Below are 16,976 nucleotides of genomic sequence, written 5' to 3' on the forward strand. Positions count from 1 at the left end.
ATTATATCTTCGATGAACGAAAAAATTCAGGTTAATTATCCTCTCTAAATGAAAACCCGAACTTGAATTGGGAATAAGGTTTGTAATGTTCTTTACCTATTGAGCTATCTAATCTTGTATAAGAGAATTTATTTTTAGATATTTAATTGCATAATCTTAATTACAAGTTTTCCTTACTAAAAAGTTAAAACGTTAACCGCTTATTAAACACATATTTAAAAGAGAAGATTATCGTAACTAAGATTTTCATCAAAGGAATATTGAAATGGATAAACTATATATATATATATATATATATATATATAGCATATGATATCCTTCACGCTGATCAGATTCCAATACAAAAAATTGGCCAGTGGAACCTAAGCATCGGAAAAATCTCAGCTAATAACCGAATATTAAATATCTTGACTTTATGTTTTTGTTTGTGATTAAAAAGAGACATTAATTCCAGTGCACACAAAGGTCAAAAAGAGCATGACAAAAAAGCGAATCCGCCAAAAAAAAAAACATAAAAATAAATATAAAAAATACGGCCACGGATATAATTATATCACTGATAATCTTCACACAGCATAAAACTATAGGAATTTACGGTTTTGTCCTTTTGACCGCTTCCGTCACTTTCCTACGCTCAATTGCCTCAATCCTTGTGTGTACACAAACGCAATCGCAATCGCAATCGCTGATTTGATGAAAGAAATTGGGAGGAATTAGTGAAATTTGTGGGTAAAAATAATAAGTGGGGAATAAATACTAGAACGGTGAGGTGGGTCCACACAATGTTCCGTCAAGTTGCCAAAATAAATCTCTCTATGAATCCAATGATTGTTATTTACTGGTAGATCATAATACCGATGGTGCTAGTTCTGTAATTAACTCAATAATGGAAGGGTATAATTGTATACTTAATTTTTTTGTTGCAGGATATATCTGAATTATATTGAGATAAAATTTAGAAAAAAATAAAATTGAAGGAAAAAGTTTTTCTTTTCCGTAGAAAAGAATCAAAGTTATCGATTTAAAGAATACAAATTTTGAATTTCCATCGGGACAAAAAAAAAAAATAAACAGTCAATTTATTAATTTTTAGTAAAAAAACTCTCTTTTGGTTATTTTGCGGTGCGTCATGGGCATATGATGCACTTTATTATTTTAAAATTAAAATCCTACTCCCTATCAATTTATTAAACTAATGAGAATAAATGGAAATACCTTGTGTTTTTTTTTTTTCTCGTCCAAAATTTCGAAAATTTCACAAATTATCGTAAATTGACGAGGTAGAGCTGTAATTGCGACCTAGGCCTAGGGGTATTTTCGGTATTTATATTTTTGTTGCTTCCTATGTCTTATGTCTTCTTGGACTTGGACTTGAGAGTTTCGTGTTCTCTTTATTTGTTTTTCCCCTTTTTTTTTGGCTTTGGCTCCGGGAACACAAACCGGCGGCTTTCACAAGCCTCCGCTTCTCCTCGTTTTTTTTTTCTTTCCTTTTTTGCTGTTTTTTTGTTTGTTCGCTTTCTTCTTTTTCTACTCTTCTCGCAATTTCGTCCTCTGGGTCTCTTTTAGTATCCGCCAAAATCATCAGGAAGAAGGAAGAACTGAAACAGAGCCTTCGTCCACTTTACTGTTCAATCTGTCTTTGCCCCTCGCGAGGAATTTGTGTCTGTTCGTAGATTCTGTAAGTAACTACATTGCTCTGTCTAAATCCGATTCTGGGGTTTTCTTATATTTCCATGTCTCGCAATCATGCTCACCGATTCGATTACATTGCGTTTTGATCGATCACTATCTTGTCCTGTTTGAGGCTTCTCGCGTGTTTGATCGTTAATCCTCTGTTTTTCTTTGCCGTGTGTTCATCCTACTTGGTTTCGTCTATGTTCGTTCTATCGTCCCATGGTTTCGAGTGATTTGCGTTGCTGCGTCTTATTTGACGTGCTTTCTGAGTTTCCAGATTCGATTTCGTGAAATCTGCGTTTTTTTGTGGTGCATGTGAAGTAGATTCTCCAGTAATCGTGCTCTTCGGCTGTAGTGCTGAAAAATCTTCCTGGGTTTTGTTGTGAAACGGCTTATGTTTCAAAACCCTTGACCCACCCTTCCAATAGGGTTTTTGTGGGGCTTTGGGAAGCTGAAAGGATTGCAAAGGTATTACCCTTTTTTTCTGGGTATTTCGATTAACACCGTGATTTCCCTGAATTTCGGTTCTTCTTCTTCTTCTGGGTTTAGGGTTTTGATTTAGAAAATCTGAGTAATGTGGGTTAAAGGTTTTGTCTTTTGCTGTGATTTTGATCAGCTGTACACTATTTGGGTAATTTTTTGCTTTGGATCATGTCTTCATCTTCCTCAAGTTCGATCATGGAAGACTTAGTTTCAATCTCCTGGTTGTTCAATTCAGAATCCTTCCTTTGCTCTTTTCGTTTTGATTAGAATCATTCTCTACTGACCAGATTTGTCCTTGTAACGTGTAGTTTCCGTCATGTTAAGTATGTTCCCAATAGGTTTTGTCTTGATGATCCAACAGAGAGAGCTGGGTTGATATCTACCTCTCTGATCAGATTTCTGGTTTACTTGTTCAATAAGTTATATATATATAAAGTATGTTTGATATACGGACATGTCGGAAAAGCGAAAACAGATACATACAGATTACCTTTCCCAGTTTGTTTTTCGTTTAGCCACATATGTCGATTTGCTTCTCCTGAAGGCAAATCTGTTTGTCTTGTAATGTTCTTTGATTATTGTTCATGATCCTTTTTTTTTTGTTCACTGAATCTGAAATTGTTAATCACAGCAAAGCATAATGAACCGAAACTTCCCCGAGGTTCAGGCACCTCTCGGTGTCCTGAAAGGCATAAGCTTCAGTATTTCGAACTATACAGATATAGTAAGTTCTTCACTAATATTCGAACATTTTGGAAACCGTTTATTGAAACGTAAATCCCATGTTTATATAACTGATCATGTGGCAGGGAAAGACGTCGGTTTTCGAGGTCAGGGCTTCGAGTGAAGTCACCGATTCCAGGCTCGGGCTTCCGAATCCCGAATCTCAGTGTCTGACCTGTGGAAGTAATGACCGACGAACCTGTGAAGGTACTTTACTTTGAATTGATAGATTCTTTGTTGGTTTGTTTGAGCATATGCTTGGCCAATGAATTTTCTTCCCGATTTTTCTTGGGTAGGTCATTTCGGGGTTATCAATTTCGGGTATTCTGTGATTCATCCGTATTTCCTTTCGGAGATTGTCAAGTTGCTAAACAAGGTCTGCCCGGGTTGTAAATACATACGGCTAGAGAAGCGGTTTAAGGTAATATATACTTGTGTATCTATCCATCTGTCTGTACATCTAAGTCCTGCCCATACGAAATGTCAGATCGGATATACAACGTGGATTTCAATGTTAAGATTCTCTATGACGATGCTTCATTTGATGGAATTACGTTTCTGTTTTTTCTGGTTTTGGTTTTGCATGGGACAGGGAACTGATTCCGAACCCAGAGAACGTCCAATAACGTGCAGATATTGTCGTGTAAGAGTTTGATCCTGTCACATTCCGCATTCTTTTCTTCAATTCTTGCCATTTATACTCGTATGTTTCAGGCAAAAACATGGTATCCTTCGGTGAAATTCAGAGTCTCTTCGAAAGAAGTTTTCAGAAAGTCTGCAGTTATAGTAGAAGTATCCGAAAAAAGCATGGAAAGACTCCGAGTTGGAGGGAAAACATCTTTACCTCCCGATTTTTGGGATTTCCTGCCGAAAGACACGAACATAGATGAAAGCTGTCTAAAACCTACCCGTCGGGTTCTTACACATGCTCAGGTACTTTCACTTGTAGCATCGGATCTTACCATTTTAAGACAGATTCTCTGATACATTCTTTTTTTCTTTTTCAGGTTTATTCTCTGATAGGAGGAATCGATGAAAGGTTCGTTCGGAGGTTTATTCCGATGTTGAACTCTATTCCCCTTAGATCTTTCCCAGTTACACCAAATGGTCACCGCGTTACAGAGCTGGTCCATTCGTTCACTGGGAGTCGATTAGTATTCGTAAGAAAGCTTCGATATTTGATCATTTTCATGCAAGATTACGTCGGTTACCACGATATTTTCTCATATCTTGTCGTGTATTTTTATGTATTTAGGATGAACGGACACGGATTTACAAGAAACTCGTGGATTTCAAGGGCCATGGACTCGAATTGAGTTCTCGTGTGATTGAATGCTTGCAGTATTCCAGGGTAAGTATTGTGTTTTCGGATCATTTTCCGGTCTGATTCCCTTCTATCTGAAAGTGTTTTGTATCCAAAATTACAGCTTTTCTCGGAAACTACGTCATCGAGTCAAGAATCCGCTAACCCTTTTGCGAAAAAGTCAGATACCCCAAAGCTGTGCGGGTTGAGATTCATGAAGGACGTACTTCTCGGGAAAAGAAGCGATCACACGTTCAGAACAGTAGTTGTCGGTGACCCGTGTTTGAAGCTCGACGAGATTGGTATCCCTTGCAGAATTGCGGAGCGGTTGCTAGTTTCCGAGAACCTAAACAACTGGAACTGGGAACGGCTCGTGAATTCTTGCGATCTCCGTCTGCTAGAGAAAGGCGAAACATATATAAAGAGAGGAGAGGAGATGGTCACTATCCGTAGCATCGAGGAATTACGAGCCGGGGATAACATTTTCCGGCCGTTAATGAACGGCGATATCGTTATGATGAACCGGCCTCCTTCTATCCACCAGCATTCCCTTATCGCCATGTCGGCACGGCTTCTCCCGACAAGATCCGTTATCTCACTGAACCCTATTTGTTGCCATCCTTTTCGTGGGGATTTTGACGGGGATTGCCTTCATGGGTATGTTCCTCAGTCTGTTCAGACAAGGACCGAGCTGAACGAGCTAGTGGCTCTTGATAAACAGCTTATCAATGGGCAGAATGGTAGGAATCTGCTGATACTCGGGCAGGATAGCTTGACGGCTGCGTATTTGGTAAACGTCGAGAAAAATCGTCTCTTGAAACGTTCTGAGATTCAGCAACTGCGAATGTATTGCCCTTTCGAGATGCCTCCACCTGCCATGATCAGAGCTTCTTTGCTCGACAACAAACCTCGATGGACAGGAATGCAGATCTTCAGCATGTTATTTCCTCCCGGGTTTAACTTCGAATTCCCCTCTAACGACGTCGTAGTTAGAAACGGGGACCTTTTATCATCTTCGGAAGGTTCAGCTTGGCTACGGGATTGCGACGGGAATTTTATCCAGAATCTGATCGACTATGACAAAAGCAAGGTTCTTGACATTGTCTACTCGGCTCAAGAAATGCTCTCAGAGTGGTTATCGATGCGTGGTCTGAGCGTTTCCTTGTCGGATCTCTATCTTTCAACGGACACGGAATCTCGGAGAAACATGTTGGAGGAGATAAACTACGGCCTGCAAGAAGCCGAACAGGTCTGCAACTTTCAACAACTTACAGTAAATTCGTGCCTCGATCTCCTTGCTGGTAATGACCATGAAGAAGAAGAAGAAGAGGAGAATGATTTGGAACTCGAGCGGGGCAAATTCTGCTATGACAGACAGAGATCGGCAAAGCTAAGCCAAGTTTCTGTCGAGGCGTTCAAGGGTGTTTTCAGGGATATCCAGACACTGGCTTACCGGTACGGAAACTCGCACAACTCATTTCTGATCATGTCCAAAGCGGGCAGCAAAGGAAACATCGGGAAACTCGTTCAGCACAGCATGAGCCTCGGTCTTCAACATTCATTGGTTCCTCTGTCTTTCGGGTTCCCACCCGAACTCTCTTGCTCCGCCTGGAACAACGGAAACTCCCCTCTCGTCGGAACGAAATTCACCAAATCCTTCATTCCTTTCGGAGTAGTCGAGAACTCGTTTCTTTCAGGTTTGAACCCGTTGGAAGCTTTCGTCCATTCCGTGACGAGCCGAGACAGTTCGTTCAGCGACAATGCCGATCTTCCTGGGACACTTAGCAGAAGACTGATGTTCTTTATGCGGGACATATACGCATCTTATGATGGGACAGTGAGAAACTCGTACGGGAACCATCTCGTGCAGTTTTCTTACCAGGCAGAATCTGTCCGCGAGGTAGCAGCCGGTGATGCAGTCGGATCTCTGTCCGGTTGCGCGATTTCCGAGGCTGCGTATAGTGCGCTCGACCAACCCATCAGTCTTCTAGAAACTTCTCCTCTGCTCAATCTTAAGGTCTCTCTCTCTCTCTCTCTGCGTATAGCCGTATCTGTTCTTACCATCTTTGAACGATGACTGAGATTTCTTCCGCAGAATGTTTTGGAGTGTGGATCAAAGAAAGGTATTCGAGAACAGACAATGTCACTGTATTTGTCTGAAATCCTTTCGAAGAAAAAGTACGGGTTTGAATACGGATCACTCGAAGTCAAGAACCACTTGGAGAAGCTGATGTTCTCGGAGATTGTTTCAACTGTCACGATAATGTCGGTAACTTTTTTCGATGAATCGTTTTCGTGTTTTTTTTCAACTGTTTTTTTTAACAAATTTGAATCTTTTTCCGGACAATAGATTCTCCCCGCAAGCTGATACAAAGAATCCTTTGAGCCCGTGGGTGTGCCATTTTCACGTATCGAAGGTTCGGAATCTAACGGAGTTTATATACAGACGGTACCCGACATTTACGTCTCTGTTTCTTCATAAAAAATCGTGTTCTTACAGGAATTAGCAAAGCGAAAGCTTCTGAAAGTGGAATCCATTGTCCAGGCATTGTACAAGCAGTATATGACGAGGAAGAACGGACTGGAACTGGATATAGCTGATCTGAAGATAAGAAGCAAGTAAAGACCTTTTCTCTTCTTTTTCGTTATTTTTTCCTTCTCGTTTCCTGTATATATTAACAATTACTGTATATCTGGTGTTTGTTCGGATTTAGTAGCGACTGTTCAGACAAGAACTCGACGAAGAATGACGGATTCTGCATCACGGTTACCATTGTTGAGGTCTCGAAGAAGTCATCTACGGATCCGGATTCTGTTCGTTGCATGTTGATTCCGTTTCTCCTCGACTCCGTTGTGAAAGGTACCTTTTATATTCTTCGGAACCTCCGTTCTCTGCCAGGAAATGTGTTAGTATACGAACTTGATTCTTGTTCGTGCAGGTTTCCGAGAGGTCAAGAAGGTAGAGATCCTATGGACGGATCAACCGAAGGCACCGAAAAAAAACGGGAATCCTTCGGGTGAGCTCTTTTTGAAGGTTACGATGGAGGGCAATGGATGGAATAAACTTTTGGATAACTGTGTTCAGATCATTGAATTGATTGACTGGACCCGAAGTCATCCCGATAATATCCATCAGTGCGGCTCTGCTTTCGGGATTGGTGTCGGGTGGAGAGTTTTTCTTGCGGTACATACAACTTCCTCTAGCGTATTCCTATCTCATTTGCTTTCTTCGCTCATATTCCCCGTGCTTCTTTTACCCGCAGAATTTGGAATCCGCCATATCTGATACAGGTAAAACGATATTACCGCAACATCTGATCTTGGCAGCCGACGCTCTCTCTGTTAGCGGAGAGTTTGTAGGGTTAAACGCCAAAGGTTGGGCTAAACAAAGGCAGATTTCGTCTGCTCCTTCGCCGTTCACGCAAGCATGCTTTTCGGTATAAACTTTAAAGTTCATTCTTTTTTTTCCTTGTTTTCCCGATATTCTCTCTACTCTTTTGTAAGTTTCGGGATAGTTCTGTGACGATATCGCTACGTAAATTTCTCCAGAGCCCGAGCGACTGCTTTCTTAAGGCCGCCAAGGCAGGTGTTAAAGACGAGCTTCAAGGATCGATCGATGCATTGGCTTGGGGAAACGTTCCGTCTTTCGGAAACGGTAATCAGTTTGAGATAATCTACTCGGAAAAGGTGAGAACTTTACACGGCACTTTTCGTCGGATCAGTTCTTCGTTTCCTCGATGCGTACTGCAATAATCTAATAGCCTCGGTTTTATTGTAGGAGCATGGATTTACAAAGCCTGTAGATGTGTATGATCTTCTCAGCAGCACGGCTACACTCCCGAAGACATACTCGACGCGTGCACCGAATCCGATGCCCAAGTCGGATAAATCCGGATTGCGACAATTGTACTCGCTCGAATCCTCGATCCCGAAAGCGATGAAAACGTTAAGCGGAAAGGGCATTTCCAAGTCGTACCTCAGGAGCAAGCTGACTTGGAACGATATCATGAAGCTTTCCCGGGCGCTCGGGAATATACTTGGAAAGTACGCATTTACATCAAATGATCCGAAAGTTGCGGTATTTTCGTTCGAAGGCTCGAAAAGATTCTTGCTTTTTCGGTTTCACATTGTCTGAGTCGTGTTTCTTTTCAGGTACGAGATTAATGATCGTTTGGGCGAAGCAGATCAGAAAACGTTGATGATCGCGCTGTACTTTCACCCGAACAGGGATGAGAAAATCGGAGGAGGAGCTCAAGAAATAAAAGTAAAATATGATTCCTTTGAATCTTCGGAATATCGAGAATGACCGGTTTATGATGTTCCTCGCGTCTGGTTTTTCGCAGGTCGGATACAGTTCCGAGCACAAAGATACACGTTGCTTCAAGTTGATTAGAAAAGACGGATCCATGGAGGATTTCTCGTATCACAAATGTGTCCTCGGGGCGATAGAGATCATCGCCCCATCGAAAGTGAACCTCTACAAGGCCAAGATGGCCTCGAGGCACAAAGGTGATTTCAAAACCCTAAAACCCTAAAGATCGGACCTTGGAGAAATGTAATGTAGCTGTTAGTGTTAGGGTGAAGCCTTTTGGGTTGCTCTATAAGCTTCTTGTTGCTCCTTTTACTCTGTGATTTCTTCGAGTCTCCAAAAGCTTTCCTTCATTTGGGGATTGAAATCGAAACCCTAAAAAAGGGAGTCTTGCATGAGATTGCCAAAGGGATTACCTAGTAGTTCCCTAACACTCTGCTCAGGTTGTGCCAGTAAAGTGTTGGGAATTGGGTTTGTATACCCTTGCTGAAAGCAAAACACATAAACCAAATTTCTGTCATTCAGGATCTTATAGGGAATCATCATCACACACACCACTCCAGAGGTGACAAACCTCCTTTTCAATGAAAATACAAAGCGAATCAGCAATCGGCATGAATGCATACTTGACAGAAAACAGGGTTCTTAAAAAGCTAGAGATGCACAAGCGCGCTTTTTTTTTTTTTTTTTTTTTTTTTTGTAACGTCGAGATTTATCGGTTTAATCTCAATTGTTGCTACTTTATTTTCGAGTTTTGGTCGTTGGTTTGCCTCCGGTTCTGCCCGGTTTCCGTACAATCTCAGTCGGCTAAGCACGAAGCGGACTCAACCGGTCAGTGCTCTTCCTAATATTGTCTCTGGGTCTGTATCCGGTTTATCCCGGTCTGCCAAACCGGGATTAGGTTCAGTCAGTGTTTGGTTTTGGTCATTATTGAGCACATGTATGTATATATGGACCTGGGGGGTTAGTCTAGAAATGGACCCTACCAATTTTATTTGGTCCAATAACAGGGATCCTAAGGGTTGGTAGACAGCCAATAAAGCTGGATAACATTATTGCAGAATATGCCCACAATTTGTTGGCCACATTTTAATTTCGCTTGGCCGAGGCTCTATACACGTAAAAAGCGATTACTATCTCTCTCACAAAAAAAATATTTTTTTCTATGGTCGTACCACATATGACTTCTGCTATACAATAATATAAGAAATGTTTGCATATGGTAATCATAGTGTATATAATAATGTATCAGGTGGATAATGAATGTAATATCTAATAGATAAATTTATTCGACTGTAGAAAACAAAATACTAAAGACACCACACACATCTTTCAGAATTTAATCGAAAAGATTATTTTAGACAGATTTTTTGTGTGTGTTAAATTCTCCAAATGTCCAGACACATCGAAGTGGAGTTTGGTTTCAAGGATATCGCCACGTGGCGCAGACCCACAACGCCACCAGCCAAACGCACTTTTTTTTTTACGCCACGGTTGTTTCCTTCTTCTTGGATCGAGAATATTATGAATTAGCAAATGAAATGCTGTATCATTATGATTGGTACGCTAATTTAGGAAACTAATCACGTGACACTGCATGCATGATGGTCATGAATGCTTTATGGGTTTAGGGCTCGCAAGTACACAAAAAAAAAAATCATTAGGGGTAGAAAGTGAAAAATGAGAAAGTAAGAGGTTTGCTTTGTAATATTAAATATCTAGCTTTTCTTTTTATTCTAATAAAACACTGTTAATACGCTTTGGATTTACTCTAATTGCGTTGCTTCCTTTGTCGGATAACCATGAAATAACAAATACAATTTGCATACAAACACTACGATATCTTTCTTATAAATAAAATAAAATTTCCCTTTCTTATTATATACATAAGCATGGAGAAAGAAATTAAGATAAGAATGTCTTCGAAACAAATCCGATTAAATTCTATCACTTAAGTTTATTAATTAGCAACTTAAATTAATGGTCTTATCGTTTTCTCAGTGCCGTAAGGCGTAAGCTGTACAAATATTCGCAGATTGTTAAATAAAATGTCTGTTTTCGTCCCCACATTTCTTCATTATTCACAGAAAGCACCTCGAGAAAGTTACATGCAATTGCGTGAAGTCCACAAACTCTAAAAACGTTCAAATAAGAACTTCTGGAGCTTATTTTCTTCTCTCTCTCTCTCTCTCTCTCTCTCTCTCTCTCTCTCTCACGTCAATGATTGGTTCCCCTAAATTCACTAATCAAACAACCATTCACAAGATTCTGTGTTCAGATCCGAGCAGCTAAAAAACATACTCTCTCTCTCTCTCTCTCTCTCTCTGTTTCTTTCTCTTGTTTGTTTCTTTCCCCTTCTTATGCCTTGTGGGTTTTCCTTTTTCAAGCACAATTTTAGGTTTTAGCAATTGGGTTTACCGGAATTTACAAAAGTCTGCATTTTTATTTCTGGGTTTTGTGATCAGAAGATAAAAACTCGAGCTTGTTGTGATTTCAAGTTCAACAAGTAACTCTCTGATCTCTTTCTGTTTCTTTTCATGGTAAAACCTAAAAAACCAAAATCCGATTTTGATTTGGGATGTTGTTTTCAGGCGTTTGTTGATGCTCATCTACACCTCAAAAACTAGTTCCAGGACTACGGGTTAATCGTGTTCCTTCTCTGAGGTATTTAATTTTTTAGTTTAAGAGATGGGGGAGTGGTTGTCATCTTAATTTCTTGTGGGTCTGTTTGGTTGCTGAGAAAATGTGATCAGAAGCATTTTATATGACAGGGGAAGACGGGAAATAGTCGGGATGATTGGACTTGAGGATAGAAAAGTTCCTAAATTTGGCCGTTTTCTCGTGTCTTTTAAAATCAATGTTACGACTCCTGTTGTGGAATTTTCTCAGCAGCCAAACAAATCTGTATCCACTAGAGCCACTTGTTTCTTTTCTATAATCATTGTCATTGACTTCCCTTGTATTTAAATTATGTCTGAATCCTCATGCTAATCTCGTGTTGTTCTGATCCAGTTGCTGTATTATTTATAAGCAGATTTCCTGTTTCAGCCTGCGTGAGCTCGATTAGATCAAAAGGATTTATAAGTGCTTCGATAGACCCATAGAAGATACAAAGAAGCAGCAGCAGCAGCATAGAGACAGGTAACATGGATCCATGGATATAAAAGGTTTTCCCCTTTTTTTTTTTTTTGGGGGGGGGGGGTGGTTCTTGATAAAATAAAGCATCTCAGCGGATGGAATGCAATAGTTTATACAGATATTGGTCTGATCGTTTCTTGGTTTTGTTTGAATTGGTATTTTCAGTGATTTCTTAATATGCTGCTGATCTGATTTAAGATGTAATTACAGTGCTTTTCAGCGTGTGATCGTATCGTCTGAGCACATGGCTTGTAGGGATATCCGCTGACCTGCTGAATATTATAGTGTTTTAAGGAGTTTTCTTCTTGATCAATTCTGCGTTATAAAAGTGCTCGAGCACTAATGAAATGCTTAGAGACTCATAACCATTTGATTTATTTTTCCTGCATCAGTCATTCTGTCATGCATGATGCATGAAGATCTCTTCTTGCCCGAGTAATCGGGTATCCTGGACCAAGGTCCAAACTAATCTCGGGGCCGGGGCTTGCCCGAGTCAAGTTGTTCATAAGTAATTGACTTTTTCCTCTGCATTTTTACCATATGCATGAATCAAATCTCTCAATTCTGCCCTTCAGCTACGTCTCTTGGAGATTTGATCTATCGTAACAGTTCTATATTTATGTGGCAATAAGTGTTACAGATCTTTGATCTGCATTATATATGTTTTCTGCATCTACTTGTGTGGTGCATTATTATCATTAGTGTTTGTCATGTTAACTTAGTCTTTTGGTAGCCCTGAAAATGTCAAATGTTCTTGGAAACGTTCTCTTCTCTATTTTCCTTTTTCTGAAATTTGAAAATAATCCGGATTGTCGCGATTGACTTTGATAATATAATTAATTAATTTCTGAAATATTAAAATTTTATGGAATCGTCTGAACTCTTCTCCAAATGCAATCGAGTAGACAAAGGCGTAATCTTTATATACGGGATATCGTGTTCTAATGGTTTTTCATCTCATTCTTAGGCTCTTAGACAAGTTTGAAGGTTCTTTGTGCTTTTATGCGATAAAAGATGGTTGCCTTTGGGAAGTATCTGAAGCGGAAACAGATCGATGAATGGAAAGGGTATGTCTTTCTTAACCGTTTGTCTTTGACATTCTGATGTTTCGGCGTCTTAGCTTAAGTTTGGTTGTCTGATTTGTGTTGATAATGGAATTTTTATGGATTCGATTAGGTATTACATCGATTACAAATTGATGAAAAAGAAAGTGAAGCAATATGCTGAGCAATTACAAGTTGGAACTCAACATCCACGCCATGTTCTCAAGGATTTCTCAAGGATGCTGGATACCGAGGTAAGTCAGAGAACATGGAAATGTTTTGTCTTTTTGATTCATGAGACATCTCTCAAGAAAGTTAAAGATTTCTTCTTTTTGGATGAAACATTCTGGAAACAGATCATCCTTGTTCGATTATATCTTTGGACATTTAGAGTTATTCGTGGAAACATGTCATATAGATGAGACCGGTTAATCTTGTTGTAAAAGGGTGTTAAGATTTAGTGTAAATAATCTGTTTTGAAAACATGATTTGAACCATAGTCTTAGAGATTCGGATATGTATATTCTCAATGAATTGTTACTTGCAGATTGAGAAAACTGTTCTGTTCATGCTGGAGCAACAAGGGCTGGTTGCAAGCCGGTTAGTGAAGCTGAGAGAATGGCATGACAGTATCCAAGAGCAGCCGGACATCTCCAGCATTATCGAACTCAGAGAGGCATATCGAGAAGTTGGGAGAGATCTTTTAAAGCTTCTGAAGTTTGTCGAGATCAATGCTGTTGGTTTGCGTAAGATACTAAAGAAATTTGACAAACGGTTTGGCTATAGATTCACCGATTACTATGTGAAGACCCGTGCCAATCATCCTTACTCTCAGCTTCAACAAGTGTTTAAACATGTGGTAATGGAGGGTTATATATATAATGAAGTTCCTTCTCTGCTTTTGCTTCGTGCATGATTTCGAAACACAGCTTCAGAGAGACTGTTGATTCACAGTCTTTTGTTTGTGATGGAATATGTAGGGGGTGGTAGCTGTTGTCGGGGCCATTTCCCGGAATCTTCACGAGCTGCAGGAAAATGAAGGAAGCTTTTATTCGATATATGACCAACCTGTTCTTCCTCTTCAGGTACCTTTCAAGCATAAATTCATCAGAGGCCATTGTTAAACTTTAATAAATGTTTCTCATTTTCTTTCACAATATAATGATCAGAAAGTTTTATCCTTTTTTTTTTCGGGTATCCCTTACCGAGAAGCTGAAACTGAAACGGTATTCTCTGCAGGATCCTGTGGTGGATTCGATAAAGGCTGCAGTGGACAAGTTAACCCATTCAACAAACTTCCTCAATTTCATGGCCCAACATGCCCTTATCATGCAAGATGAACTGCAAACTCCTTCAGAGGACACCATTGATGATCGGAAATACCACTTTATGTCGTTGCTCCTAAATTTAGGGAACACGTTTTTGTACATGGTCAACACTTATATCATTGTCCCTACGGCAGATGACTACTCAATGAGCCTTGGTGCTGCAGCTACAGTTTGCGGTATTGTCATTGGAGCAATGGCTGTGGCTCAAGTCTTTTCATCTGTGTATTTCAGCGCTTGGTCCAACAGATCCTACTTTAAACCTCTCGTGTTTAGCAGTATCGCCCTTTTTGTCGGAAATGCAATGTATGCATTGGCTTATGATGCCAATTCTATCGCACTTCTCTTACTCGGACGTGTCTTTTGTGGGTAAGTTACATTTTCTCATATTTCTTTTCGACCTCTCCTTAACGGGGAAAGGCACAATCTTTAAAGGGTGGTTTCGAAATTTGCAGATTGGGATCGGCAAGAGCTGTAAACCGAAGATATATCAGTGACTGTGTACCTCTGAGGATACGGATGCAGGCATCGGCAGGGTTTGTGAGTGCAAGTGCTCTTGGAATGGCGTGTGGTCCTGCATTAGCCGGTTTACTTCAAACGAACTTCAAGATCTACAAGTTTACATTTAATCAGGCCACTTTGCCTGGCTGGGTTATGGCCGTGGCTTGGCTGGTCTACTTGGTATGGCTTTGCTTTTCGTTCAGAGAGCCATTACGTGACCCAGAAGAAGAACAGTCCAAATCAAACGAATCGCGATCAAGTACTCCAGTTCCTCTCTCTCTCTCTCCGATCTTATTTTTGTTATTCATAACAGTATTGATTGGATTTTGGGACAATGCAGTTACAGAGAGAGATGACAATGGCAGAATCGAGGAAGGTATCAGAAAATCGTTACTGATTTCTTCAGAAAACAAGCAAGAAGATGAGGATGAATGTGATGAAAGTGAAGAAGCTCCAGAAGATTCTCGCAGGCCGGCAAATTCTCTTGCATCTGCATACAGACTTCTTACTCCATCTGTTAAGGTATAAACACATCTCTGTGAGAGACCGACTCTTTTTAAGTTTTAAACTGTGAGATTGTAGCAAGAGGATGAAAAGTTTAGGACTTGTTCTGAAATTTACAACATTCTTCTCACCCATTGCCCTATTCGATCTTCAGGTTCAACTATTAATATACTTCATGCTCAAATACGCAATGGAGATACTGTTGTCGGAGTCAAGTGTCATTACTTCATACTACTTTGGTTGGTCAACAAGCTCTGTTGCAATTTTCCTTGCTTGTCTTGGCCTTACAGTGCTTCCAGTCAACGTTATCGTCGGAAGTTACATCAGTAACATGTTTGAAGACAGGTATGGAACTGGTAACTGGTTACCCGAGAATCAAAGCCAACTGGACAAGAAAAAACCCGATTTTTCTAAACGGGTTTTCTGAAAGTTTTGTACTTTTTTCTGCCAATCAAACTCTGATCCTCTTCTTCTGGAAATGCAGGCAAATTCTCTTGGTATCTGAAATCATTGTCTGTCTAGGTATTCTATTCAGCTTCCAGCTGTTCATCCCATATTCTGTACCACAGTATGTCATCTCAGGTCTCATCATGTTCGTAGCGGCTGAAGTACTTGAAGGTAAGAGGCACTTCTTTAACCATTTCGATTGCCTGGTATACGAACTGAATCAGCATCTGGTTTTGTGTGAAAAAGATCAGAACTTTTCGACGTTTTTCAGAAAAGATCGGTTTTTTCTGAACTTGAACTAGTGAGCTGATCTCCAAACATGCATTACAACCTTAAAACACCAAACATAGTTCTTCAAACCTGTCTGAACATATGATGTTTCTAACGGGCCGTTTTTTCACCCCTGATAAACAGGTGTGAATCTCTCGTTGCTATCGCGGGTAATGTCGTCTAGGCTTTCCCGAGGAACGTACAACGGTGGATTACTGTCGACGGAGGCTGGAACGTTGGCCCGAGTTATCGCAGATGCAACGATCACACTGGCTGGATATTTGGGAAGGAGCCATCTCTTGAATGCCACTCTTCTCCCTTCTCTTCTGATATCCATCGTCTCCATTGTTGCTACTTGTTGTACTTACAACTCTCTCTATTGATTTGCTTCATGGCCTTTACATAATGGTATGTTTTTTTTCCTTTTTTTTTTTTTTTTGAGATTTTGGGTTTGGATAGCATATTTAATTTATAATAATTGTCACAAGGCCTCAAATGGTGTATACACAAATATATATATATATATATATATATGAGGAAATCCCAAATTTTTTGAGTTGTAAGAACAAGTGATCATCGATGATCTTTGATTAAATGATTAATGGTATGATTCCTTCATATTTTGCCTGTGATCTTAAAAATTTTCAAGCTTAAACATTATTCGTGTCTTTAGATAATAAATACAAATATCTTTAAGATAAATTATCGAAATTCTAAATATTTTTAAAATTATCGGAGTTGATCTTATGTTAATATTTTCTATTAAATGTTTTTATTGATTCAGATGTATTTGTCCTGCCTTTTTTGCTAACAAAAATTTACGAAAAGAAATAAATGGTATGGTACAGGTGGCAAGTCTTTTATAGGCCTAGTTGGGCCTTTTATGGGCTAATAATAAGAAGCCCATCAAAACAAAAGAGTGTTTTTTTCTTCGCTAATCACACGCGCAACGGTGGCGCGTGGACAATACGGGCCTCAACATCGCCCACGAACTCATGCGATTTTCATTAAAAACAAAAATAAAGCTCGTGACTGGATTTTTTTTATTTTCCCCCTAAGAAAATCCGAATTTTTTATCAACACGAATTTTAAAATTTTCAAAAATAATAAAACTATAAATTTTATAAGATTTTTTTAAACATACGATATTTTATAATTTTAATTAGAAATCAGAAAAAAAAATGCTTCATGTGGTTAAGACTTAAGAGTAAGAAGTCGAAGTCTTCACTAGGGGTGACCATTTCGGTTATTAACCG

The 16,976-nt window shown here is 39.6% G+C and overlaps 2 protein-coding genes across 7 annotated transcripts; both read left to right on the plus strand.

The window, feature by feature from the left end:
• Nucleotides 1-1,414: 1,414 nt before the first annotated feature.
• On the plus strand, nucleotides 1,415-8,907 carry LOC104809424 (DNA-directed RNA polymerase IV subunit 1). Of its 3 annotated transcripts, XM_019202073.1 has the most exons (20): nucleotides 1,415-1,678; nucleotides 1,999-2,142; nucleotides 2,789-2,881; nucleotides 2,967-3,087; nucleotides 3,177-3,301; nucleotides 3,473-3,523; nucleotides 3,595-3,813; nucleotides 3,888-4,040; nucleotides 4,136-4,231; nucleotides 4,308-6,200; nucleotides 6,279-6,448; nucleotides 6,534-6,600; nucleotides 6,684-6,802; nucleotides 6,898-7,043; nucleotides 7,123-7,367; nucleotides 7,447-7,620; nucleotides 7,733-7,870; nucleotides 7,962-8,227; nucleotides 8,336-8,447; nucleotides 8,527-8,907. In XM_019202073.1, exons 3-20 carry the CDS (start codon nucleotides 2,798-2,800, stop codon nucleotides 8,716-8,718), a joined length of 4,371 nt encoding a protein of 1,456 aa, XP_019057618.1. In that variant the 5' UTR covers nucleotides 1,415-1,678; nucleotides 1,999-2,142; nucleotides 2,789-2,797; the 3' UTR covers nucleotides 8,719-8,907. The 3 variants fall into 3 exon arrangements, with proteins under 3 accessions (XP_019057618.1, XP_010533720.1, XP_010533721.1); XM_010535418.1 differs by lacking the exon at nucleotides 1,999-2,142; XM_010535419.1 differs by lacking the exon at nucleotides 1,999-2,142 and having other exon boundaries at nucleotides 6,901-7,043.
• A 1,771-nt stretch (nucleotides 8,908-10,678) lies between these two features.
• LOC104809425 (SPX domain-containing membrane protein At1g63010) lies at nucleotides 10,679-16,276 on the plus strand. Of its 4 annotated transcripts, XM_010535421.2 has the most exons (14): nucleotides 10,679-10,998; nucleotides 11,084-11,156; nucleotides 11,264-11,396; nucleotides 11,527-11,633; nucleotides 12,598-12,697; nucleotides 12,807-12,927; nucleotides 13,221-13,532; nucleotides 13,654-13,758; nucleotides 13,913-14,367; nucleotides 14,454-14,758; nucleotides 14,840-15,021; nucleotides 15,158-15,348; nucleotides 15,488-15,621; nucleotides 15,865-16,276. In XM_010535421.2, the coding sequence occupies exons 5-14, from the start codon at nucleotides 12,645-12,647 to the stop codon at nucleotides 16,101-16,103; spliced, it is 2,097 nt and encodes a 698-aa protein (XP_010533723.1). In that variant the 5' UTR covers nucleotides 10,679-10,998; nucleotides 11,084-11,156; nucleotides 11,264-11,396; nucleotides 11,527-11,633; nucleotides 12,598-12,644; the 3' UTR covers nucleotides 16,104-16,276. The 4 variants fall into 4 exon arrangements, with proteins under 4 accessions (XP_010533723.1, XP_010533724.1, XP_010533722.1 ...); XM_010535422.2 differs by lacking the exon at nucleotides 11,264-11,396 and having other exon boundaries at nucleotides 11,505-11,633; XM_010535420.2 differs by lacking the exon at nucleotides 11,264-11,396.
• Nucleotides 16,277-16,976: the final 700 nt, after the last annotated feature.

Source organism: Tarenaya hassleriana, unplaced genomic scaffold (genome assembly GCF_000463585.1).
Source record: "Tarenaya hassleriana unplaced genomic scaffold, ASM46358v1 Cleome16, whole genome shotgun sequence".
Lineage (NCBI taxonomy): Eukaryota > Viridiplantae > Streptophyta > Magnoliopsida > Brassicales > Cleomaceae > Tarenaya > Tarenaya hassleriana.

What these genes read in the sequence shown, in the direction of transcription:
- LOC104809425 (XM_010535421.2), top strand. Translation starts at nt 12,645, where the DNA reads ATGGTTGCCTTTGGGAAGTATCTGAAGCGGAAACAGATCGATGAATGG. An exon ending in ATCAAACGAATCGCGATCAA is followed by an intron (nt 14,759 to 14,839) that starts GTACTCCAGTTC and finishes GGGACAATGCAG; the next exon opens with TTACAGAGAGAGATGACAAT. An exon ending in AGCGGCTGAAGTACTTGAAG is followed by an intron (nt 15,622 to 15,864) that starts GTAAGAGGCACT and finishes CCTGATAAACAG; the next exon opens with GTGTGAATCTCTCGTTGCTA.
- LOC104809424 (XM_019202073.1), top strand. Translation starts at nt 2,798, where the DNA reads ATGAACCGAAACTTCCCCGAGGTTCAGGCACCTCTCGGTGTCCTGAAA. An exon ending in TGACCGACGAACCTGTGAAG is followed by an intron (nt 3,088 to 3,176) that starts GTACTTTACTTT and finishes TTTCTTGGGTAG; the next exon opens with GTCATTTCGGGGTTATCAAT. An exon ending in CTCGGGAATATACTTGGAAA is followed by an intron (nt 8,228 to 8,335) that starts GTACGCATTTAC and finishes GTTTCTTTTCAG; the next exon opens with GTACGAGATTAATGATCGTT.